General features: G+C 40.9%; 1 protein-coding gene across 14 annotated transcripts in view; it reads left to right on the forward strand.

Annotated features, from left to right (window-relative positions):
* Positions 1–81: 81 nt before the first annotated feature.
* TTC37 (tetratricopeptide repeat domain 37) overlaps positions 82–25,285 on the forward strand; it is a 52,222-nt gene continuing 27,018 nt past the window's right edge. For 2 of the 14 annotated variants that reach the window (XM_030004127.2, XM_041120796.1), the window contains exons 1-19: positions 89–164; positions 442–547; positions 1,493–1,590; positions 2,095–2,238; positions 3,303–3,394; positions 4,051–4,126; positions 5,308–5,448; positions 8,641–8,739; positions 8,835–8,943; positions 10,760–10,900; positions 12,597–12,698; positions 16,235–16,368; positions 17,015–17,101; positions 17,191–17,294; positions 17,407–17,533; positions 18,718–18,897; positions 19,723–19,847; positions 20,298–20,551; positions 24,691–24,793. In XM_030004127.2, the coding sequence (XP_029859987.1) occupies positions 1,501–1,590; positions 2,095–2,238; positions 3,303–3,394; positions 4,051–4,126; positions 5,308–5,448; positions 8,641–8,739; positions 8,835–8,943; positions 10,760–10,900; positions 12,597–12,698; positions 16,235–16,368; positions 17,015–17,101; positions 17,191–17,294; positions 17,407–17,533; positions 18,718–18,897; positions 19,723–19,847; positions 20,298–20,551; positions 24,691–24,793 (2,108 nt within the window). In that variant the 5' untranslated portion in view covers positions 89–164; positions 442–547; positions 1,493–1,500. Of the gene's footprint in view, positions 175–441; positions 557–927; positions 1,002–1,488; positions 1,591–2,094; positions 2,239–3,302; positions 3,395–4,050; positions 4,127–5,307; positions 5,449–8,640; positions 8,740–8,834; positions 8,944–10,759; positions 10,901–12,596; positions 12,699–16,234; positions 16,369–17,014; positions 17,102–17,190; positions 17,295–17,406; positions 17,534–18,717; positions 18,898–19,722; positions 19,848–20,297; positions 20,552–24,690; positions 24,794–25,285 lie in introns of all 14 variants that reach the window. The other 12 variants (XM_041120788.1, XM_041120789.1, XM_041120787.1 and 9 more) reach the window with 12 other exon arrangements.

Consider the following 25,285-nt stretch of genomic DNA (forward strand, 5'->3'; position numbering starts at 1 on the left):
GGGTGGGGACTACGACTCCCAGCGTGCACCCGGGGCGGCGGGAGGCAGGAACTACATCTCCCACCGTGCCCGAGGGAAAATGGCGGCTGACGCGGGAGGGCGGCTGCGTGAAGCCGCAGTGCGCATGCGCGCGGGGGGCAGTCCCCATGGCTGCTGCGGCGGCGGTAGGTGAAGGTGAAGCGGCGGGAGAGGGAGGGACGGCGGTGGCCCGGTTCTGTCCGGTCCGTCCTGTCTTCCCCCGCCGCGACGGCCGGCGGCCCGGTCTGCCCCCTGCTCGGAGGGGCTGCCGGCGCCGGGCCGCTTCCCCACGCGGCCCGCGGTTACCGGGCCTCGCCGGCGGGCCCGGCCTGGTGGTCCGTCTTTCCGGGACAGGGCTGTGGAGCCCACCTCTCTGCGAGGTGCCCGGTTTTGCGGTGACGTGGTGTCTCTTTTTTACCGTAGGTGAAAATGGAGCTCAGGCTCAGAACTGCCGGCGAGGGGCTGTGTGTTTGGTGATCGAGGTGTCTGTGCCCTGTTAGGAACCAAACTTATCTCCAGCAGCTGTTAAGTAATGCACGTTTGACAGAGTTCTTTATATATTTTTAGGCTCTGAGGGAATATTTGAAATCCTCCCTCTTTCTTTGTCCATTCATTATAAGTTTCTCTCTAGGCCCTTCATCCACTCCTTATTTCTTGCTCTTCAGCTGCTAAAAGGTTTTTTTTTGTTCTGCAGCTTGTCACTTTTTCAGTCTCTTTCAGTGCCTGCACCAGCAGTGTTGTTTCTCAGCCTCATCTCATTTAGGCAGTTTTGACTATGGCGTTTTCTAAAGTTCGTTTGAGGCAAAACATTTACTATATGCATCAAAATAGTGCATGATTATGTCAGACTTCAAAAGCATGAATGCCTCTTTGATGTGTCCTTAAATGCTTATTCTTTTTCTCTGTCAGCTGTAGTCAGAAGCGGAGTCCTCCGTAAGTGCATGCGAAGGGAGAGAGAGGGGCATTGTGGACCACACCTGAACGTAAACGACAGGCTGGCCATGGTGCTGCCATAGGTAGCACACAAGAAAAACTCTGATTCTTAGGAACCCGTTGAGCACATGTCCAGTGTAATATGCCTCTTAAGCACAGCTCACTGCTTAGTAATTCCTCTTTTAAAAGAAACTATATGCATGGTGTCTTCCCAAGAGTCTAACTAGGGTGCCTGTCGTATCCCACCTCTCCTATTTAAATTTATCTTAAACCTTAACAGAAATTCTCTTCTGGGATAGCTACTTTGTGTCATTTAACTGTTTGGAATATTGACTTAATCCTGCAGTGGAGCTAAGCATAACTAACTAATTTTAACCATCTTGCTTGATTTCAGCAGTTTTTAGTGATGTATGGATTTTGGCATATTGCACTATATTTCTGTGTTTAAAATACTCTCTGTGCAATTACAGTAGGATATAAACAATGTTTTGAGTTCACTGTATCTTTTTATAATGACTGACTATATGTCATTTTTACTTAGTAGCCACGATGTCAAATAAGGAGGTGAAGGCAGCATTAAAGAGTGCTAGAGACGCAATACGAAATAAAGAATATAAGGAGGCCTTAAAACATTGCAAGGTAATTCATTTTTTACTTGGAAGTTAATATTTTTGCACATTTTGTTTGCTGTTCCCCTGCCCCTACAGCTGTATAGTAATGCAGAGGGTGGAGCACCTTACTGATGTAATAGCTGAGGTTGATTTCCAGATTTAACTTCATTGATCATTCATGTTACTTACCCACACGTAAGCTTCTATTCCCCTTTCTTTTGCATTTGCTTATATGTGGTGATAAGAATATTAAGTCTAGAATGATAGAGATAAAAATCCATTTCTAATCCAGGCCTTGACAGGAGTGCTTTAATTGCTGAGCTATAGACATGGTTACTGGCAGAACACTTCTGGTACGAAGCATTCTCTGGCATGAAAAGCTAAAGTTACTAATCTTAGCCTTTCCCTAAAAATTACTTATCTTCTAATATTACCATGTAGAATAATTTACCAAATTAATGATAAAACTCAATATGTGGATACATAAGATGCATTTCATTCGTCAGTTTCCCTTAAAATTGTGTATTTCTAGGCAGTCTTGAAGCAAGAAAAAAACAATTACAATGCTTGGGTATTTATTGGCCTGGCAGCTGCTGAGTTAGATCAGCGTGATCAGGCCAAAGGAGCATATAAGAAGGCTATTGAACTTGAACCAAACCAGTTACTGGCATGGCAGGTACGTGAATGTCCAGACTCACTTTTTCTTTCCCTGAAGAGTGTCAGTATGGAGTTAAATACGGGAACAAAGCACAGCTGAGACTTGAATCGTGTTTTCTTGAGGACATTAGTTCTACTGAAGCTTTGGAGTAGCTGAGGTTCATATTTGTGTGTCCAAAGCAAAGCCATGGGAAGCTGCCTATGTCTGGCAGGGTGAATTTTAGTTTCAGTATATTTAAGTGTGTATTTCATGTGTAGACTAGATAGCAGTGAAACATGCAAGGGAGAACACCAATTCAAACAGAGTAAATTCGTCCATGCTTAGGAATTTCCATGCTGGTAGCTCAAGAAACATTTGACAAGGCTTCTGTCATAAGAGAGAAAATATTTTATCTCATAGCTTATTTTTCCAGCTTCCAGCATCGAGTGGATTGTTACTGAATTATTTTGTTGTTACTTAAAAACAACAGTATACATTTAAAATAGCTGTGTGCTGGGTGGTGTGTGCATGACAACCCGTAACAGCATATTTTTACTACATACAGTTATGTTATTTGGAGACTTGTGAAGCATAAGGTTGCGTATTAAGTCTGTCTCTGATACCAACAGTCGATATTTTTCTAAGGTAGTAAGGTTTTTAGTATTTTCAATATAAATAACTTTTAAAAATATAACTGTTGGTGCCTGATTTCAAGGTATATTGAAATTTCCTCAGTTTTGCAATCATTCTGGCTATCTGTTACTATACAAGATGGTATGATACTTGGGTATAGATCTTTTATCATATGACTTGGTGTGCTTTGTGTATTGTCTGTTATGCAGACAAGCTTATGTAATATATACAAGTTTCAAATAGTTGTTGGTACTAGTTAAGAGAATGAGGAAAGCTTTTAATTTAAAATAAGTGGATTCAGAAGGGTGTACAGAAGAATCAACATAGATTCTGCTCAGAGATTACTACATTAACACTTGACCCCACTGAAGGCAATGGAATAATTTTTGTAGGCTGAACTTACAGTGTTCTAACACGCAACTGTTGACATAAAATCTTACTTATTTTTATCTTTTTTTTTTTTTTTAAAGGGATTAGCAAATTTATATGAGAAATCCAACCAAACAGATGTCAAAGGAGACTTAGCAGAGGTTTACCAAAAGCTGTTGGAACTTCTTGAAAGGTAAAGGATATTGAATACCATAATTCAGTCCAAGATTTCTAGTTCTCTGAATGCCATTGCTCATACACAGAGCAGGCTTTTATTTTTAAAGCTTTGCCATTTCAGTGGGTCAGCACTTGTTACTAAGGTTTTCTGTACCTGTATAAAGTTTCTTGATCCTGTCCCTTTTGATACGGCAAAAACTCTTGGAATAATTGTACTTGAGGTTAGTAGTTCAGAAAATTCTATGTTATCCAATGTCCTCTGTCTAAACTCACTGCCTCGAAGCATTTGGCTCTGACAGTTCATTGTCTGCATTCATAAGTAGGCTTATTTTTCTCTGCTTTAAGATCACAGAATATATGTCATCTGATTCATATAGGTACAGTTCTAAACAAATCTAACTATCAGCTGTCACTGTAGCTGACTAGAGGATTCAATTTGTTTCCTTAATTTGAAAATTGTTCAAAAAGAAAAGTACAATCCCTTAAAGTAATTTTTTTTCACTCAGTTACAGCAGCAATGAGTAAAACTTTTAGGGCTATCTGTAGTATTTATTCTAAATATTTGTTTGGCAACTGAACCTACTAACAATTGTCAGAATTTGAAAAACATTATACTATTTTATGGAAAACTTGTCATGTTTGTGTGGGATTTTCTTCCTTCCTCCTTTCTAGAGGTGACAAGCAGAAATGGTATGATGTATGTAACAAACTTGTGGAACTATATCATCAAGAAAAGAAATATTTAGAGGTAGGTTGAGTACTTTACTTTCTCTCTGCTAGAAAGAAATTCCCATTTCATCAGAACTAACTGCTTTTCATCAAGGAATCCCCAATTTTTTGGGTCACAAACCACTTAAGATCTCCTTGTGTACTACAACCAGGAAGAACTGATTTTAACTATATTCCTTTCTTTTCCACTGTGTAAGACTTGGACGCAATCCATTAAATTGACAATGTTAGTATATAGGCTGAAAGGGTGGAACATCATTCTTCTATTTTATTTCTGGAAGTCAACCATGATCCCAAATGCATATTTATGTGCAGTATGTGTGAGCCAGGTGTCCTTTGCCTAGCTTGGCCAGTTCCAGCTATCTGATTAGCCCTTCACTGGTGTGGTGATCCCTTCCTAGTCTGTCCCTGATACTTCATGCCAGAGGGTAAGGCGGAATTTGTACACAACCTGAACTTGATTGCCTGCGGCTTATGCACTGCATTCCACGCACAACAATAAGAGGAGCATAGCTGCTCCAGGGCAACCCAAGCTTCAACCCACCCAGCACTCCCAAAGTTTGTGTCAGCGTGACCATTGCATAAATAGTCGTGGCTCGTGTCAGTTTACCACGAGGTGGAGCTGTTAGATGCCTGTATGGTTCAATAGTAGCATTGCCTATAGTTTCTGTAGTAATGTTACGTACCTGTTTCTGCAGTTACGCTGTTCACTCTTCCTTTGCTCTTTAAAAAGGTTGCTTTCTTACAAGGTGGTGCATGGTCTTACTCCATGTCGTCTTCTCCCCTTTCCTCCAGCAATGGAAAATGAAAAATTTTACATATCACTTAGCATCAGGCTGAAGACTATTAATTAGCCTCTTTGTATATCAGTTTCTGAAACTAAATTCAATGCTAATTGTTTAGCACATGAAGGCAAAGGCAGACTTGCTCTGTGTGCAACAGCAAACCGCAAGTTAGGCTTCAGGGTCCTATTTTCTCTTTTTCAGTTCTGTTGATTTTTCCACACTGGAATTTCATCATGGACTGCTGCTGTTCTTCTCTTTCTGTTCGTAGTGCTGTAGATCCAGCATGGCTTGGATGGGGCTTTGAGCAACCTGGTCTAGTGGAAGGTGTCACTGCCCATGGCATGGGGTTGGAACTAGATGATCTGTAAGGTCCCTTCCAACCCAAACCATTCTATGATTTTGTGATTTGTTCCAGGTGGCTGAAACATGGCAGAAACTCATACAAATGAAGCAGGAGGAAGGTGCAGAAAAGGCAGAGCTTCATCAGCTTTGGAAGAAGATGATCCAGTTACTGAAAGACAGTACACAGAATAAGTATAATAAGACTGAACAGTCGGTAATGTTTCTCACTCCAACTCATCTAAATACATACATACATACAGTGCAGCTAAACTTCAAATGAAGCCTTAAAACCCTTGCAAATCTTGCAACTATTTGTCTCATTAATGTTCAATGGTACTACACTTCTCAGGAAACGATGGGCGATTTTACCTTCTGACAAACACAGCGAGAGTGCAGCAGCCTGAGATAAGGCACCTAAATCCAAGGCACCTGGAACTCCTTCATTAACTGCCTGTTAAGCTCTACAGGAGTCCAAATTTGCACGGTAGCACAGTGATGCATTGTTCTACCTCTGCATATTATGAGAAGCATCCCGCATAAGCTTTGACGGTGTGATGCGTTGACCTTGGCTGCATGCCAGGTGCCCACCAAAGCCACTCTATCACTCCCTCCCTCAGCTGGAGAGGGAAGAGAAAATTAAAAAAAAGGCTTGTGGGTCAAGGTAAGGGCAGGGAGATCACACACCAGTTACCATCACAGGCAAAACAAACTCAACTCAGGAAAATTAATTTGATTTGTTACCAATCAAAATCAGAGTAGGGTAATGAGAAATAAACCCAAATCTTAAAACCCTTTTCCCCCACCCCTCCCTTCTTCCCAGGCTTAACTCCACTCCTCCTCCACTTCTCTACCTCCTCCTCCCCGGCAGTGCAGGGGGACGGGGAATGGGGGTTGAGGTCAGTTCATCACACCTTGTCTCTGCTACTCCTTCCCCCTCAGGGGGAGGACTCCTCACTCTTCCCCTGCCCCAGCTTGGGGTTCCTCCCACAGGCTGCAGTTCTTCATGAACTGCTCCAGCATGGGTCCCTTCCAGGGGGTGACAAGTCCTGCCAGCAAACCTGCTCCAGCATGGGCTCTTCTCTCCATGGGGCCACAGGTCCTGCCAGGAGCCAGCTCCAGTGCAGGCTTTCCACGGGGTCACAGCCTCCTTCGGGCATCCCCCTGCTCCAGCGTGGGGTCTTCCCCGGGCTACAGGTGGAGATCTGCTCCACCGTGGACCTCCCTGGGCTGCAGGAGGACAGCCTGCCTCACCATGGTCTTCCCCACGGGCTGCAGGGGAATCTCTGCTCCGGTGCCTGGAGCATCTCCTCCCCCTCCTTCTTCACTGACCTTGGTGTCTGCAGAGTTGTTTCTCTTACATATTCTCACTCCTCTCTCTGGGTCCTGGTGGTGCTGCTCATGTTTTCCTTTCCCCTTCTTAAATCTGTTATACCAGAGGCGCTACCTGTGTCGCTGATGGGCTCGGCCTTGGCCAGCGATGGGTCTGACTTGGAGCTGGCTGGCTCTGGCTCTGGCTCTGTCAGACAGGGGAAGCTTCTAACAGCTTCTCACAGAACCCACCCCCGTCGCCCTCCTGCTACCAGAACCGCACCACACAAACCCAATACCATTGTTCTTCAAAACAAGAAGCTCCCTCTGCTTTCCTCTGAGGTAGAAGAGGTAGCTTTGCACTGTTTTTCCTGCTTATCCTATATATCAGTGTTTTGGTTCAAATTTTCTTCTGTAGGTTTTAAGCTCTTGCTTCTTAGGAGAATGTCAAAGGTAATTGGAGCACACAGAATGAATTATACTGATTCTGTGTTCTCTATGCCCAAATTTAATTTTACCTGATTAATCTCTCATGTAAGATGAACATACTTCAACAAGAAGGGTGTAAATTTCTCCGCACCAATCTGGTTGGTAGCAGTGCTCCAGAAAAGTAGAAAATACAAACTGAAATAATTTCACACAGTGGAAAATTGAACCTAGATCTCTACTTTTTGAGACGGCAAGTGCTTTAACTTAGGATCTATTGTAGAAAAGAGGTGCTGTGGGCAGCACTGCTTTCTTTTCTGGGGACAAGAAGTTTAAAAAAGAAGAAAAGTTGCATGAATACCAGGAATGGGTTTCACATGCAAATCTGCAATTCACTTTACTGCAGTTTTGAGTAAAGCACCTGAACCTGGAAGCATGTGGCATTGAAGGCAACGTCCTATTCAGTGGGATAGGGGAGAGAATTTAAAAAAAAGTAAAACTCCTGAGTCAAGATAAAGACTGTTTAATAGGACAGAAAAGAAGAAAATAAAATGACAATAATAATACAAGAATTGGAATATACAAGACAAGTGATGCACAATGAAATCGCTCACCATTCGCCGACCGATCCCATCAGTTCCCCAGCAGCAATATGCCCTCTGAGCCAACTCCCCGCAGTTTATCTTATATACTGATGTCACACGGTATGGAATATCCCTTTGGCCAGTTTGGGTCAGGTGTCCTGGCTGAGTCCCCTCCCAACTTGTGCCCCTCCAGCCTTCTTGCTGGCTGGGCATGAGAAGCTGAAAAGACCTTGTACTTAGTACAAACACTACTTAGCAACAACTGAAAACATCAGTGTATGATCAACATTCTTCTCATACTGAATCCAAAATACAGCACTATACTAGCTACTAGGAAGAAAATTAACTCTACCCCAGCCAAAATCAGGACAGGTATGAAGAAGAATCTATGTTCTTACAAATTTTGCCTTCCTTGTACCCACCTTACATTATGAAACTGTATATTACTGCTTCATCTTGTACTAGACAGTTAATGTGCTTTGGATCCTATCTGAGTACTACTTCACGATAAGGACCTTGCTTTGTGACTTTCTCTGTTCACAGTACTGGTGTAAACTTAATGAGTAGGATCCAGATAATAACATGTAACTATCCACTTAACTATGAAATGGCTGGAAGGCATGTCCTGTGAGGAGCAGCTGAGCACTCTGGGTTAGTCTAGTTTGGAGAGAAGGAGGCTGAGGGGCAACCTCATTGCTGTCTACAGCTTCCTGAGGAGGGGAAGCGGAGAGGAAGGTGCTGATCTCTTCTCCCTGGGATCCAGCAACAGGACCTGTGGGAATGGTTCAAAGCTGCATCAGGGGAGGTTCAGGCTGGACACTGGGAAGCATTTCTTTACCAAGAGGGTACCCCAACACTGGAACAGGCTTCCTGGAGAGGTGGTCGGTGCCCCATGCCTGTCAGTGTTTAAGAGGCATTTGGACAATGCCCTTAATAACATGCTTTAACTTTTGGTGAGCCCTGAAGTGGTCAGGCAGGTGGATTAGATGATTGTTGTAGGTCCCTTCCAACCGAAATAGTCTATCCTATGAAGATAACATTTTCCTAAAGTCATTGTTTGTTGTACTCCTAATTATTTCTCATTTCAGCTTTTGACTGCATTTGAACATGCGGTGAACTCTGCTGACACTGTTCCTGGTGAAGACCACCAAAATCTTTACAAGGACTTTATTCAGTGCTTGTCAAAAGTAAGGTTATGTTAATCTGTCTTCATCAGTGAGTAGATGTAATAGTCCACATCTGATAATTCACACAAATAACTATTTATCTTTTTCCTTTCAAGTTTTCTCACGAAACAGCTAGGTTGGAAAAGGCCTGTAAAGATATGATGGTTTTGTATCATACTGTGAGTTATCCTTTAGAAGTACTTTGCTTGCATTTTCTTCAGTCAGGTGAGTAGGATGGATTTAGACATTTTTGGGGCTTAAATTATTTCTTTTACACCTAGTTTTGTGACTCTTTTTACAAGTTTTTACCCTTCACAACCCAATACAAGTGCACTGTTTAATTCTATGTTATATTTCTGCCTGTCTGGAAATGAAAAGTGTTTGGTCCTATGATCTGCTATTTCCTAGCTCCGTAATTGAGTGGTGACTGTAAATTGGCAAAAATCTTCTGCGACTTAGGTCCAACTCTGGCAATGTACAAAGTTGCAAAGAAAGAATGCCTTACAAAATTTGAAAGCAGCTTCGCCGGATAAATGAAGGTTAGCTTCTTAAGCTTAGAAGAGGGAATGGAGAATGTTAACCAGTGCTCTAAGGCTGAGGACAGGGTACACGTAGGTTATTCCTGACACAGAACACCTCTCTTGGCAAAAAGAACAAACATTTGTGGAACTGTCTTCAGAAGAATGCCTGGTGAATAGGGAATAGACAGATCTGTTTAGATATTTGCTCTAAGTAGAAAAGGAGAATCTGAGGAAAAAAAAATACCATGGTGTGTTCAATAGTGCAGGGATGTGAAAGTATACAATTGCTTTTTTCAGTAGTTCACTAAACAACATTGCAATAGTGTTGGACACTTTCTCAGGGTTTTCAGAGATAACTACTAAATTTGGGTCTTTCATTTTATTGTTTAAGGCATCAGAAGTTGTTTTTATTTTTTTTTCAAACAAGGAAAGAAAATTAGGGAAAAAATCTCTCTGGTTTATATAAAGAGAAATAACTTTCAGCTTAGGTAGAAGAATGCCTTTTCCAATTTTGAAGGTAAGCTTCATGGAATAACATAGCAACATAAAATGAGAGAATTTTTCACTTTGGTGAGAGAGGAGGAAGACAAATGAGGCCCAGACTCTTGTTTCCACGTAAGAATGCTTTACAGTTCAGAGAAACATGCAGAAACTAATTTCCAAAGGAAGAGGAGCATCTGGTTGGCACAATTCTTATATACCAATGCTCTGACAGCATCTCACCACCCCACAGCCATCTTGGGGTAGGGAGGATGATGCTTAGGTTTTTAGTAAGGCTGTTTGTTTATATCTGAGTCATTCCAGCCATGTTATGGTCCTTCATGCCCCAAACTTGTGGGCTTGTAACTCAGATGCATTATTAGCCACCTTTACCAAATACCAATCAAAGGCAACCTTTATGTCAAATAAATCCATAATTTTTTAAAGAAAATAATAGTTCAAAGTCTGTTGCTGCAAGTCACAACAGTTGCTTTCAGCAAGGACTGCCAAGTCTACTATCATAGCTAAACACAAGCATAAAAAGTGAGTATAGCATCAGTTGAAATTAAGCCAAGAAATTAAGTTACGTGGTTTCACAGCAAGACTGTTTCAGCAAGCTCATCACAGCAAATTTGTAGGTACACAAGGCCTACTCTGGAAGGAAATTACTTTGTTTTATTTGTGGCAGATTTGGACATGTGGGCATTCAGCTGGGCTTACATAAAAAGCATATGAAGGAATTAGTTTTTGTTAATAAAGGCAGTATACCTGTAGTAATTTAACACAAGTGGCTAAAAATTCAGGTTTCAGACTGACAGTTTATTTTGTTTGGTGGTACTGGGTATTTAGATTACTGCTTGTTTTTTGGGTTTGGTTTTGGGGGTGGAGAGTGATAAGTATGTAGTACCTTTCGAAAAAGATTTAGTTAATAAATTCATTACTTTGAGCTCAAAGGATAAGGGTCATATTTATAAATAAGATATGCTGTTGCATTTTTTTAAATCTAAAACTCTGTAAAATATTTCTTTTTCTGAAACCAGGTACTTTGTCGGAAGAGGCCCTGCATTATTTTTCTAAGCTTTTGGAGCTGGACGCAAGCAGTGGTCCAGGCATCATTGGATTTGGTATAAAATGCCTTCAAGAAAAGAAATACAAGGAGGCTATTAAGAGTCTTACTGAAGGTAAATGTGTAATAGGAAGTAATAGCACTCTGTAGCTTGAACACCAGCTAGTTTATGCTGGATATTTTTGGAATCTTGCAGTTTTGTAGTACTTTGCCAGTTCTAAGACCAGCTAGATTTAAAAAGAATACTCAACACTTTCTCGATTGGTAACTGAAATAATAAAGCTTTAAGTATATCATCTCTGAAGTCTGTCATTGCTGTTACAATCAGCTCTGTAGTATTTTAGTGTGATCAGCTTCAAACTTTTTTTTAATCTGATTGTTACTGGGGAAATACCTAGATGAAGCAGTAAATACAGCAATAGCAATTAATGAAGGAATGTGGAATTTATAAAGTAAAATATAATGCAGCTCCTCTAATCTAGTTATTGCATTTCTGTACCTGAACAAAGATGACTTCCCTTTAAAGTTAAATCATTTTAAGACCTCTTTAATACTTACATTGGGTAAACACTTGTATTGGGTATCTGAAGAGAAACATCGGAGGTTTTGGGTTTTTTTTTTCAGTCACCAGATTTTCTGACGAGTTGGCTTACTGCTCTGTAATTATCTTGCTTGTATTGAAATGGCAAAACTCTTTGAAAATTATTCATAAGTATACTAGCGGGAGAATAAGACTTTCCATTGTCACTGTGCTGGCCATGGAAAATTCAAAACAGCTTGCTGAGAAAGCTGGGTAAATAACCATTTGGGATCTAAGCGATCAGGAGTCAGTCAGGCTATGCTGCATCCTTTCACCCAGGTTTAGAATAAGATTGTTTCTGAAACTGGATTTCAGAATATTCTACAGTATAGTACCGTAGCTTACATGCAGTGATATAACATGTCTTGCTTGAAATCTGAAATAAAAATTTCAGGTGCTTAAGAGGAAAAAGTCTTCCATGGAAAGCAAATTCTTCTGACTTAAATGCCCTTGGATGTTTTGACAGAACATACAACCTGTTTTTGACGAAAGATATATCTCCCAAATAATTTTATTTTTTTATTTTTACTTTTATGTGTAATACTCCACTCATGAAGGGGAGAATGCAAAGGGCAAGGCTCTTGGTATAGTGTGTAAATGTCTAAAGCTTGGAAATAATGTCTTTCGCAGTAAGCCAAGTGTTTGCATTTTAGGCATTGAAGCTTCAAGGCATTGTTTAGTAGTAGTATACATATATGTATCTCTCTCAGAAGAGCAAATTCAGTTTTATTACTGAATCTTTAATTAAAGCAAGTTTATCAAGAAGTTTCAGTGAAACACTCTTGCCATCATTCTTTTTCCATCTTGAAGTTCTATAGGCCTTTTCTGGTTTCTAAGAAAAACTGAAAAGTGATCTACAGGCTGCTGATGTTAATGTCTGATCAAAATGAAGGACTTTTTTCTTTTTGAAACAGAGGTGCACCTTAAGCTAGTGTTGTATATTTCCTTACTTTTTTCCCTTTTTCTTTTTTTTATATGTAATGTTATATGCAAAACTAAGCCTAACAGAAGCTTACGTGCTCCTTAGTCTTTGCCTTACTGCATGGAGGCCTGTATGTCTAAAACAGTTTAAAATAAGACTCAAAGAAAAAAATTAACTGCAAGTCTTATTATCTGATTGATAATATGTTTTTGATGGCATTATATGGCAATAAAGCGTCTGCCAGCTACAGTGTCTTTGCAGCCATAAGCAACTTTTTTTAGTGCCTTTTTTAAACTCTTCTTTCATTAGGTTTGCAGAAGACTAGCCAGTGTCCAGCAGCATGGCATTATTTGGCAGAGGCACAGATGAAAATTCACAAACACAGGGACGCTGTCCTGTCCTGCAATCAAGGTAACTAACTGCCAGCTAATTGAAAGAGTAACTGCAGGGGTACACCACTTTATGTAGTCCAGCCAATGTGGCCTTTGCATGGTAGATCTGAGTTAGCAGCAGTCATAGTCCTTTGCTTTTTGCAGTCTCATGGCTTGTGCTGATGTCCCCTGCTTCCCTTGGTTTATGACAGCTGAAAAGCACCTTGTGCTGCTTAGTCTCAGGAAAAGAGAAGATACGTCAGTAATCAGAACCTGAAAGCTGTCTGATTGATATTTAGAAGGTTTGCTTGTTCTGATGTGCTTCTTCAGCTGGTGGTTGACCAACTCCACCAAACAGCAGATAATTGCCTGAAACCGCAAGGGTAGGTGTCACAAATTTTTAGTCTGGTGGACTTTATATTTAGACTTAAAAGATAAGATTCTATTCAAGTTAATGTAAAATGCAGAAATGTTGCGTAGTACAACCGCATCTTAAGAAACTTCACTGACTGTAAATCTTCATCCGCGCTAGCTGGGAATGAGGGCAGTTATTATGATCTAGTGATGCATATCGAATCTGAATAGAGCCATTATCTGATGGTTATAAATGAAGGAGCAGCCAAAGTGGACTTTTTTCTGACAGGGACAAATGCGATGAAAAACTTCTCAGTAAAGGCTTGAAGAGGTTAAAGTATGCAGACCTGGCTAAAGAGTCATGGGAAATTATTAAAAGCAAGGGAGAGTACTTGCCAGTGAGGGAGATTCAGAAGGCCTATAAATTTGGGCAAAGGAAATGTGAAAACAGAACAAAGTAGGTAAAAAGAAATTTATTGCAGAAAGAATGAAAATAAGGTGATTCTTTTCCATCTGTGTTCAATGTGGAAGAGCTCAGGATGACTACTACACCATGACCCTTCTTTTCAGGGGATTCGTCAAACAACTTGTCTGTGATTCTAGCATTAATAGCAGTTGCTATAAAACAAGACAAGAAAAATTAGCATTAAGGAACTATGAGATACTGACCTGGGAATTGACCGAGAAACTTAAAAATGAAGTTGCTGAAGTACTAAGGGGTTTATACAATTGCTTGCTTAAACTATCTTGGCATCCAAATGCTTGGAGGTAGATAATGTGACCCTAAGTTTTAAAAAGGGTTCTAGGAAAGATCAGGGAAACCACCACCAAGTCTGATATGTTAGTGCTTGAATTAGTTAAAACTGAAAGAACAGAGTTAGGGAATTTATGGAGAAGAATTGTTCTGAGGGATAGACGTCGTGGCTTTTGTAAAGTAAAGTTGTTTTTTTTAGAACTCCTTGAAGGAGTTTACAAGCATGTAGGTAAGGGAGATGTGATATAGTCTTCTCTGATTTCCAGGTGGTAATTGATAAGATCTCTTACAAGACTGTTAAGGAAACTAAGCAGCCTCATTGGTTAAGAAATACAGTTGTAGCATTGAGTGGGTTATGACAGTTTTAAATAAATTAAAAGCTAGAGCACAGTATAGTAATAAATGTCTGTTTTCAGGCTGGAAAGAGGTGTCCCTGACATTTTCACCAATACCTGTGTTGTTCATCCTCTTTTCTAGTCGTTTATGAATGTTGAGTAGTAAGGTTATAAAGTTTGCTGCTATTCAAAGCAGACTGCAAAACTCTTAAGAGGAGATTACCAGAGTGGGTAACTAGGTCTTAAAATAATGAATAACATTCCATAGTCTTAAATGCAAAATCATGCAGTTGTGGGAACAAAGGTTCCCACAAAGCTATCCTACAGTCTTGCTGAAGTAGAGAGCAGAAAGGTCCTCATTTTGTATGAAAAAATAGGATGGTTTCTTTCCCCTTCTATGCTTTACAGGCAAGTCAGATATTAGGAATTACAGGGAAAGGAATGGTTAGTGAAACAGAGCACCAACATGCTGTTGCTTTAAGAGCTTTAGCAGCATGGTGAAATCTGTGCATTTTTAGTACTCATCCACCCCTTCTCAAAAAGAAAATAGCAGTAGAAGTTAATAGACTAGTAATAAGGATGATCAAATGTATGGAAAATGCATCATGTAAGTAAATAGTCTGTAAAGTCCTTTTCCAGCCCGGAGAAGAGATGATTCTGAAATCTGTGAAGTTGCAAGTGATGTGGAAGATAAAGATCAACTGTTTTGTTTCCCTGTGTGAGGTCTAGTTAGTACCAAATGAAACTAAATGCTGGCAGGCTCAGTACAAACAAAGTAAGTTTTGTTTCTCAATGCAAGGTGTAAGTTAAGCTAAGCTATTGTGCATCGTTAGAAGATGCTGTTGATGCAGAAAGTTTCCTTGAGTCCAGAGAACATGGAAAGTGGGAGAGAATTCTGGGGAAGCATTGCTTTATGCTTGGCCTGTCTTACTGGCTGTGTCAAGTCAGACAAATGTCCTTCAGATGTGAAAATAAACATTGTTAACTGAGTTACTCAGAAAGTTCTTGCTTTTGAAGAATGCTAATGCTCAACAGAGATGCCCTCATTCTCTGAGGTGAGATTATACTGGGTATTGGAGAAGTAATCAATACTGCATAGAAAGGTACAAAGTTACCCTTGCACAGGCACAGAGTTAAATCCCTGGTTTCAGTAATATTTTTTCTTTAAACACTGAAGTGTAAAACAACTTGTTTATTGAAAGGCCATTGTTTCTTCAGGACATAGATTGGAAAAGTATAGCATTCCATTTATAAGGCCGGCAGCTAGAAAGCAATCAGTCTCTCCACATGTCTGAGAGGACCTTTCTAAAACCTTTCTAAAATCAGTTTAACTTTTAAACTTCAATAGATAGAAATTTTACAGAACAATTTCTTCAACATGGGGGAGAGCAGTCAAAAAAATTGTTCTATTAAGTGGTGCTTTATTAGACTGAAAAATTGTAATTAACAAGTGTGCTGGTTTTGGCTGGGATAGAGTTAATTTTCTTCCCAGTAGTATTATGGGGCTGTGTTTTGGATTTGCACTGGAAACAGCATTATTAACACAGGGATGTGTTAGTTATTGCTGAGCAGTGCTTGCACAGAGCCAAGGGCTTTTCTGCTCCCCACCCCACCAGCGAGCAGGCTGGGGGGGCACAAGGAGTTGGGAGGGGACACAGCCAGGACAGCTGACCCCAACTGACCCAAGGGATATTCCAGACCATGGGACGTCACGCTCAGCATATAAAACTGGGGGAAGAAGAAAGAAGGGGGGGATGTTCGGAGTGATGGCGTTTGTCTTCCCAAGTCACCGTTAGGTGTGAATGGAGCCCTGCTTTCCTGGAGATGGCTGAACACCTGCCTGCTGATGGGAAGTGCCGAATGTATTCCTTGTTTTGTTTTGCTTGTGTGTGTGGCTTTTGCTTTACCTGTTAAAAATGTCTTTATCTCAACGCATGAGTTTTCTCACTTTTACCCTTCTGATTCTCTTCCCCATCCCACTGGGGGAGACTGAGCGAGTGGCTGGCTGGTGCTTAGTTGCTGGCTGGGGTTAAGCCACGACAACAAGATTTAAAAATACTGGGAACAGTGGTGCTCTTTGTAGTTAGTTCCTTTTTCTGTTTTTCCTTGATGAAACTTTTCTCTTGTCAACAGCTCTTGAGGCTCTTGGAACTCCTGAGGGTCCTAGTCTTCGGTGGAAGAACCTTATCCTTAAGTTGAAAGCAGAGGCTTTGATTAAAATAGCTGATGCTGATGCTGCAGAAGAAGCCATTAAAGCACTTGAGCAGGTATTTTCGTTGACTAAAAGGTATATATTTTTATTATTTTAAAAAGTGCTCTCATCTTTCTGTACTAAAAATTCAAGCTGTGTATTTCTCCCCTTGCCTCCTTTTCACATTCTGTGTGGTTTAGAAAACACCTGCCAACTATGGTGTAATCCAAACACTCCTTCCTCCTCTGTTTTTTTTAGGCTTTTTTTTAGGCTTTGCTATGTCTCTTTTTCATTCACAATTCTGATTTTAGAAGCTATCACTTTTGACCTTGTCTGGTCTTGCTCAGTGCTGCTGGGTTCTCGCTACTTTTATGGCTGTTGTTCATTTTAATTTGAATTATTGTTACAATCCTAGTTGCTGTGTCCTTCATTCACTTGTCATTAGTCATGAACAAGAGCATATTACTTTAAGATCAAATGCGTAAGCTTTAAGCAGAAGTTGCTTCCCCCCTTTTTTTGTCACAGTTTCATTCTTCACTGTTTAGACTTCTGTACCTTTGTCCTTGCTCTCTGCAATCTTGTACCTGCTCTCCATCAAAATTATTCTAAGGCTTCTCAAGCATGTTCTATCTAAATGTTTTCTTGTCTTTATCTTCATGCAGTCTTGATTCCTTGATCTTGGGAGAGGATAACTTGGTCATGTCTGTCACTTGGTTTTCTAGATTGTGGATGCAAGCAGCGATCCGGTGGTTTTAGCTATAAGAGGTCAGGCTTATCTAAACAAGGGTTTAATGGATCAAGCTTCAAAGGTTAGTGCTGTATTGTCCTTCCTGTAAGCTAAGTCAAATTCTTGGTTTCATAGAGGATATAACTAGGGAACAATGACATCCTTTTGCAGATTTCACAAGAGCTCCTGTTGTCCCACCCTGATCTGGCTGAGTCGCATGCTCTAGAGGGTTTCATCCATTATTCCCAAAAGAACTATGAACAGGCAGAAAGAAGGTAGATTTATTTTTTTCTTTCCTCTAACAGGGAAATGTGGGAGGCGAATAGCATGTAGTGTTTTGCAGCTTTTGAGAATTTGTCTGATCTGACCTCTGTTCCTTTTATTCAGTTTTCTAAATGCTATTGAAAGAAAGGCTGAAACTGCAGAGTATCATCATTACCTGGGGCTCACATACTGGTTCATGAGTGATGAGACAAAAAAAGACAAAGGAAAAGCACTCACTCAGTTCTTGAAGGTAAAGGCTGCTTTAACTATTCATGTAGAATTAGTATTTTCCTATATCGGAAACCAAATCTGGAGAATACGCTGACTGGAATGACAGACTTGAGTATTCTGCTTGTTACCATTTACAAGTCTCCAGAGCCTGTAAACCAAGTTCAGCTGTGCAAAAGGCACTGCAGGGAGCTGTGCAGTTACCTGGAATCTCCCTGCTTTTGTTTTCCTCTTTCCACCTAATTCTTGAGGCTTTTGATTTAGCCAAATGTAGTGGTGATTCTCTCAATCTTCTCTCCTTGAGGGCTGTAAAGTTGAGGCCTCTAGATGACCAGCGTAGATCTTTGAAGACATTTTGAAATCAGGAGGGCAAAATTCAAATTGGAAAAAAAGTGAGGAAGGAAAAAAATGAGAACGGTGTTAGAGTTTCAGTGTCTGGCCAAGGAAGTAAGTCTGCAAAACCCCCCAATTTATATACTTTTCCTGATCTTTGGCTTTTTGGTGTTGTGGCTTTTTCTCTGAACATAGATAAGAATGTGAATCCAAAAGATTTAATCTGACATCTTTATTGGAAACATGGAATTATACAAAATAAGACTCTAGGCATTCTAAACTTGCCATATAACTTCGTGATAGGTTTTGGCAACTCAAATCAGTGCCTACTGTTTGCACTTCAATAACAGCAGAGTATACTGGAGAATGTAGTTGAAGTGAAAAATACTTTTGGTTCTAAACTGTTTTATGTAAGCTTTTTTTTTATTATTGTCAAAGCTGTTTTCTGCTGCTTGGGGTCTGTGGGTTTCTTAAGTATAAAGAATTCTGCCAAGTGTGTCTAAAAAGGAACTTAAACTTTAGAAAAGCCTGAAGTTAATTGTGATGTAATATGGCAAGAATATGAGCATAATGGTTGAAACAGAGTAGAATATGAAAATGATGAGATGTAGTAAGGAATTGTTTTCTCCTAGCACAACTAGCTAATTCATGTACAAAATGCTTTGTGTCATGAGGTTTGTAGCAGATTCTGCAAATATTTAAGGCTCGGGTAATCTCTGAAATCTTAAAATAAAGTTTGACTACTCAGATTTGTCACAGAGGGAGCTTAAATAAGTTGATAAGCAGAGATTGAACAAGTAATTATCACTGGACCTGTCCATCAGTATAATCCTTCAGAATGCTGTCTTATATTGTGTTCATATTTCCTTATAGGCTGCAAAACTGGACAGCTACTTGGGAAGTGTCTTTTGTTATTTAGGTAACTACTACAGAGACATTGCTGGAGACAAAAGTAGAGCTCGTGGTTGCTATAAAAAGGCTTTTGAACTGGATGGAACCGATAAAGAATCTGGAACAGCAGCTGTAGACTTAAGTGTGCAACTTGGAGACATGGTATTCTACATTCAATGCTTTGGATTACTGCTATTTTGTTTTTCTGTTAATCTTGCTCTTTGAGCAATCACTTCAGGTTTCCTCTGTATTTGAGAATAAGATCTGAAAACAGATGTTCTGTCATTGCTTAGCAGCTTTCTTAGTTGGACCTCCTTCAATTTTATGTTTCAATTCCAAATTAAATCTATGTGGGGAGAAGGGTAGGTGAACCAAGCATAACATTGTAATCATCACATACGTGATTTAGATGAAGGATTTTTTCAGTAGGGAACATGAAGAGAAAGTTAGTTTTCTTTTCATATTTAACTTGTGCCACATCTTTTCTCCATCTCCCACCTCGCTGCTTTCAGGAAAAGCACACAAAGTCATCAGAACATTTAAAAAACAATTCTTATAGCATTGTACAGAAAGTTGTTAGCCTACAATATTACAGAGCAAGAAAGCCACCCATACTTTGACAGATTCCATTTGAACATCTGGAAAGTCAGTCTAAGTATCTGACTTGCTGCAAATACTTGTATCTTTCTCTAGTTTAAAAAAAAAAAAGTTAAAATATAATATCTACGAAACTGCAGGAAGCTACTGTCTATTTGCAAAGACTGGTACATAAGAAATAATCATGTCTTTAGATGTGATAATTTCCTTCTCTAATCTGCCACTCAGCCTGCCAGCTTTAAAAAGCCCCTGTAACATTTCTTCTTTACAGTAATTAACAGATTAGACAGTTTAATGGTTTTCTGGATTAGCAGTATTTTTCTGTAACAAGAACTTTATTCTTTGCACATACATATGTTTACTAACCTGGCATTTTTGGTGCTTTGTTAGGACACTGCTCTGTCAATCCTGAATGAGGCAACTGAGAAAGCGAGTACTGGTACAGCAAAATGGGCCTGGCTTCATCGTGGGCTTTACTACCTGAGAACTGGTCAGCCGTCACAAGCAGTGGCTGAGTAAGAGAACTGTTCACTGGTTTACGTTTAAGTAATTTTCTATAAATTGCAATAAAATGGTCTTTGATCTTACAAGTTTTGGAAGTTAAGTTAGCTGATTATAGGAAGGCTTGTACTAAACAATGGGAAATGGGTCTAAGCAAGCTGTGCCTATCTTCAGTTCCAGAATTAGCACAATGTAGTCTTTTCAGCACAGCAGTGTTCTGTACTAACAAGCCTGGTGACAGGCTTGTCATAGACAACACAGTATAGCACTGAATAATGAGCCAAGATTAGGTACAGTGTCTAAGCTTGTTTAATGTGCTCTCAAGATGAAAACACTACTATGCTGTGTTTAAAAGTTCTGTATAATTTTGTGTTTCTGTCCTGAGAATATACAATGTAAGAAAATAATTTATGTTAACTTGTATCATCTTTTGTTTAAATAAATTTATATCTTGCTATCTTCAGTTTGCAGGCAGCTCTCAGGGCTGATCCAAAGGATTCCAACTGCTGGGAGTCTCTAGGGGAAGCCTACTTGAGCAGAGGTAGCTATTCAACAGCTCTAAAATCCTTCAGGAAAGCAAGTGAGCTGAACCCAGAGCTCATGTACAGCATTTACAGAGCTGCAGCAGTTGAGCAGATTCTAGGCAAATATGAAAATGCTATAGCTACCTATCAACAAATCTTAAAGAAGACAGAAGATTATGTGCCTGCACTGAAAGGTAGTATGTCTGAATTTGAAAGTATTAACTCTTTCTGCCTCTACACACTGTAGTGCTTAAGTCTTGTGGAGAGGTTCTTGGTGTATTGAGGTTTGCCTGCATGGAAGGATAGGGTTGGATTTGGGGTATATAGAGCACTGTGATCCCCTGCATGAAAGCTAGTGTGTAGTAGCCTGCAAATATATGAAGAGCTCTTAAATCGCTATGCATGGGAGTGATTATTCTCTTTCAAGTAAGTAGGAAAGGTAATTATTCCTGTGTAGCTACCAGGCCAAATGGGTGGAAGAACTGAAGATAGGTAGAGGAAGCCAGCTAATGGTGCTGCAGTTTCACCTAAGCAGTCAAACTGGCTCAACAGGCAATGAAGTCAGGCTGCCATTTCAAAGAGGTGGGCTATACTAATTTTCTGCTGCTCCTGACCATGCCTTCCTCACTTCTTGTGTTAGCTCTGGTGATTCAGACCCCTCTGAGCTTCTTCAAGTGATGAAAAATAGCAGTAACGTATCTCGAGAGGTCTCACAAGTATTAGAGGTGGCAATAGGTAGAGGTCTTCAGTATGTAGCTGGGACCAGAGAGAAAGGGGGGAGCTGGAACTCCGTTCTGGTAAGAGAACTGTGATTCTCAAGTGTGGTGGGTTGACCCTGGCTGCATGCCAGGTGCCCACCAAAGCCGTTCTGTCACTTCCCGCTCCTCAGCTGGACAGGGGAGAGAAAATATAACAAAAGGGCTTGTGGGTCAAGATAAGGATGGAGAGATCACTCACCAATTACCATCACAGGCAAAACAGACTCCACTTGGGGAAAATTAACTCAATCTATTGCCAATTAACCAGAGTAGGGTAATGAGAAATAAAACCAAATCTCAAAACACCTTCCCTCCACCCCTCCCTTCTTCCCGGGCACAGCTTCACTCCCGGATTCTGTACCTACCCCCCCCCAGCAGCACAGGGGGACAGGGAATGGGGTTTATGGTCAGTTCATCACATATCTCTGCCTCTTCATCCTCTTCAGGGGCAGGACTCATCACACTCTTCCCCTGCTCCAGTGTGGGGTCCCTCCCACAGGAGACAGTCCTCCACGAACTTCTCCAATGTGGGTCCTTCCCACGGGCTGCAGTTCTTCACGAACTGCTCCAGCAGGGTGCCTTCCATGGCATGGAGTCCTTCAGGAGCACGCTGCTCCAGCATGGGTCCCTCACAGGGTCACAAGTCCTGCCAGAAAACCTGCTCCGTGGGCTCCTCTCTCCACAGATCCTGCCAGGAGCCTGCTCCAGTGCAGGCTTCCCACAGGGTCACAGCCTCCTTTGGGCATCCCCCTGCTCCAGCATGGGGTCTTCCCCGGACTGCAGGTGGAGATCTGCTCCACCGTGGACCTCCCTGGGGTGCAGGGGGACAGCCTGCTTCACCACGGTCTTCCCCACGGGCTGCAGGGGAATCTCTGCTCTGGCGCCTGGAGCATCTCCTCTCCTCCTTCTTCACTGACCTGGGTGTCTGCAGAGTTGTTCCTCTTACATGTTCTCACTCCTCTCTCCGGCTGCCTTTTATGTGTGCCCTGCAACTTTTTTTTTTTCCTTCTTAAAAACGTTATCACAGAGGCACTACCACTATCACTGATGGGCTGGGCCTTGGTCGGCCCCAGGTCCGTCTTGGAGCTGGCTGGCATTGGCTCTATCAGACAGCAGCTCTATCTTCCAGCAGCTTCTCACAGAAGCCGACCCTCTAACCGCCCCCCCCCGCTACCAAAACATTGCCACACAAACCCAATATATCAAGATATATGATATATGGAGGATATAAACTTTTGATAGCCAGTGAATAACTGTTTGGTTCACATTTTTCCTGCCACTTAGTCTTCAGTCATTCTGGCCCCATACATCCATCTGAAATAGATGCTGTTTGCTGCTTGGTACTGGTATGAATTTTTAAGTTACAGGTGTTCTTCCGTTGTGTGTAAGGCCTTTTGATTTTGGGATGAATGTAAGCTGATTCTTGTAAGACTAAGAAGTGTTGGGTAACTACTGCAACAGTAAGGTTTTCATCTGAAAGGGCTACAGGGTGGTTGTCCGTCTACCTCCTCCTGTATAATTTTGTCACTTGGAGATTGCCAGGCTGAAGTGACATGGCAAAAGCTCCATGATGGAGTTGGAGAGTGTTGTGGATGGGCAGTTTTACTAGTTGTAGGACAAGAAGCTGACTGCAGCAGCAGTTTGCAAAGGTATTGTATAGAAGTGTGCATGTGCATATGGCTTTTTTAGTGTCTGCAGGTGACAGTTGACAGTATTACCTGGAATAAAATGCTTAGAGAGGACATAAGCACACAGTATCAAGGTTTCTCCCCCCGCTATAGTTGCCTCTATACTTATTCTTCTCTTAAATCTCCTAAATTTTCTCTCATAATCCCTCTCATCCTAATCTCTGATTTGTTAGCTCCAGATCCTACTTTAAGTCTTAAAACAGTCTTCACCTTCTTAGAGACTGTTTAATATTTTGTCTGGTATGCTATCTTTCGTGGCAGTTCTTAAAACTCTCTGAAACATACATCAGTGTTCTTTTGGTACTGTTCTGATCAGTTTAGACAGTTTCTGAATTGAGTTGTTGGAAGCATAGTCTCCTAGTAGGTGAGAGAATGACTATAGTGATGTTACCGTGAGTGCATCTTTTTGATGTATTTTATTTTTGTGTTACTAAGTGGTATGTTTATTCTGCCTCTGCTCCAGCATAGCTTTTAATGTATAACTTCAGGGAATAAAATCAATTTTGTTTTTAGATTACAGAGCTTCTTGACATCTGAGAAGCTCATGATCTTGGAACACAAATACCTAGTGGGGACAAGATAAAGATGCTTGCAAAACATGACTACTGGGATTAGTAGTTTGGTAAAGGTACAGGGTACGATAGCATGAGGGAAGTAGCTTCAGAACTGTGAAAATAATGCTGAGAATGAATGGTACTCATAGCCAGTGACTTACTGCCAGACAGAGTCAGTGCTGGTGCCAGCAAGACTATAAACCAAGCAGTTATCTTGTTGGTTCCAAAATGCTAGAAGTGGTGGCATTAGATGCAGTTCCTTATTAACAGTTGGATTTATTTCCCTATGTGGTGGGTTGACCTTGGCTGGATGCCAAGTGCCCACCAAGCCTCTCTATCACTCCACTTCTTAGCAGGATGGGGGCAGAGGAGAAAACAAAATGGAAAAATCTTGTGGGTTAAGATAAATGCAGTTTAATAAAGCAAAAGCAAAGGCTGTGTGTGGAAGCAGAGGAAAACAAAAGATTTATTCCCTACTTCCCATCAGCAGGCGATGTCTAGCCACTTCTGGGAAGTAGGGCTTCAGTATGCTTAGCAGTTGCTCCGGAAGACAAATGTCCTAATAACAAATGCCCCCCCTGCCTCTTTTCTCTTAGCTTTTATTGCTGAGCAGACATCATATGGTATGGAATACCCCTTTGGTCAGCTCGGGTCGGCTGTCCTGGCTCTGTCCCCTCACGAGATCTTGCCCACTCCCAGCCTGCTGGGGGAGGGAGGAATTTTGGAGAGACAGCCTTGATGCTGTGCCAGCGCTGCTCAGCAGCAGCCAAAACACTGGTGTGTGATCAACACCTTTCTAGCTACTGATACAGAGCACAGCACTATGAGGGCTGCTGTGGGGAGAATTAACTACATCTTAGCCAGATCAAATACACCATGTGAAGTAAATTCTTCAAGTCTTCAAAGAAGACTTCCCCTTTTGCCTACCTTGACATTCATTCTTCTTTTTGTGTTTTGGCAACAATTTTTCACTCGTATGAACTGAAAGTTGGTGTATTTGTCAAAGACTTACCAATGCCGAGCAGATTTCTCATGAGGGCTTTACTTAATATTTGAGGACAAACCCAAAGCTTAAATGCTATGGGTTTTATAATTAATTAGGTTTATTTTAATATTCAAATTATTCTGCAGTTCACACTTGACAGGGTATGTTAAAAGCAAAGTCTCTGTTACGAGCACTGTGGGTCTTTTGATTTTGGTGTAACCTGTGCAGGGCATAAATCTTTATATCAAGCAGAACACTGAGCAGGCTTCCACCTTTCCACCCCTCCTCCTTTATCAAACATATCATAAAATCATCTCTTTTCATAGAGGATATTTTCTCTTATTTCAGGACTTGGTGAGTGCTATCTCATGCTGGCAAGATCAGCCCTTGATAACTATCTTGATAGGAAGGCTGTGGATTTCATAGAGCAGGCTCTTGAATTTTTTACAAGGTTAGTACTAAATATTCATTTATTTAATTTCCACTGGGATTGTGGGTTGACAGGCAGAAGAATAAGTGTTTGAGCATTTTCAGTTAAACTAAATCAAATGGACCAGGCTTCTAATCTAGAAGTAAGAATGTGCTTATTGAAATGGTTTGTGTAATACATTCTGGACTTACACTGCTTAAATGAATGGTAATTATGGAGTTTTGTTTTTTCTGTTTAAAGATACAGTCATTTGACTGTAACACAAGTGTGAAACGACACACCGTTTCCTCCAGGAGTCCTCCTGTGTATATGGGGCTGGGAGGAGGGAACTTCTACCAAAAATGGTGGATGAGAGCAAATTGTTACTTCCGTCCCTCAATCTTCTTGTTTTGCATTTCATGCAAAATGCTTTACTGTCCTAAATTAAATCTTGGGATAGCTGCTGTTATAGGAGAAGGTCCATCAGACTTCTGCAGATGAGTCATGTCAATATAACATGATAGTGCTTTGAAA

The sequence above is a fragment of the Aquila chrysaetos genome, chromosome Z, assembly GCF_900496995.4.
Source record: "Aquila chrysaetos chrysaetos chromosome Z, bAquChr1.4, whole genome shotgun sequence".
Classification (NCBI taxonomy): Eukaryota; Metazoa; Chordata; class Aves; order Accipitriformes; family Accipitridae; genus Aquila; species Aquila chrysaetos.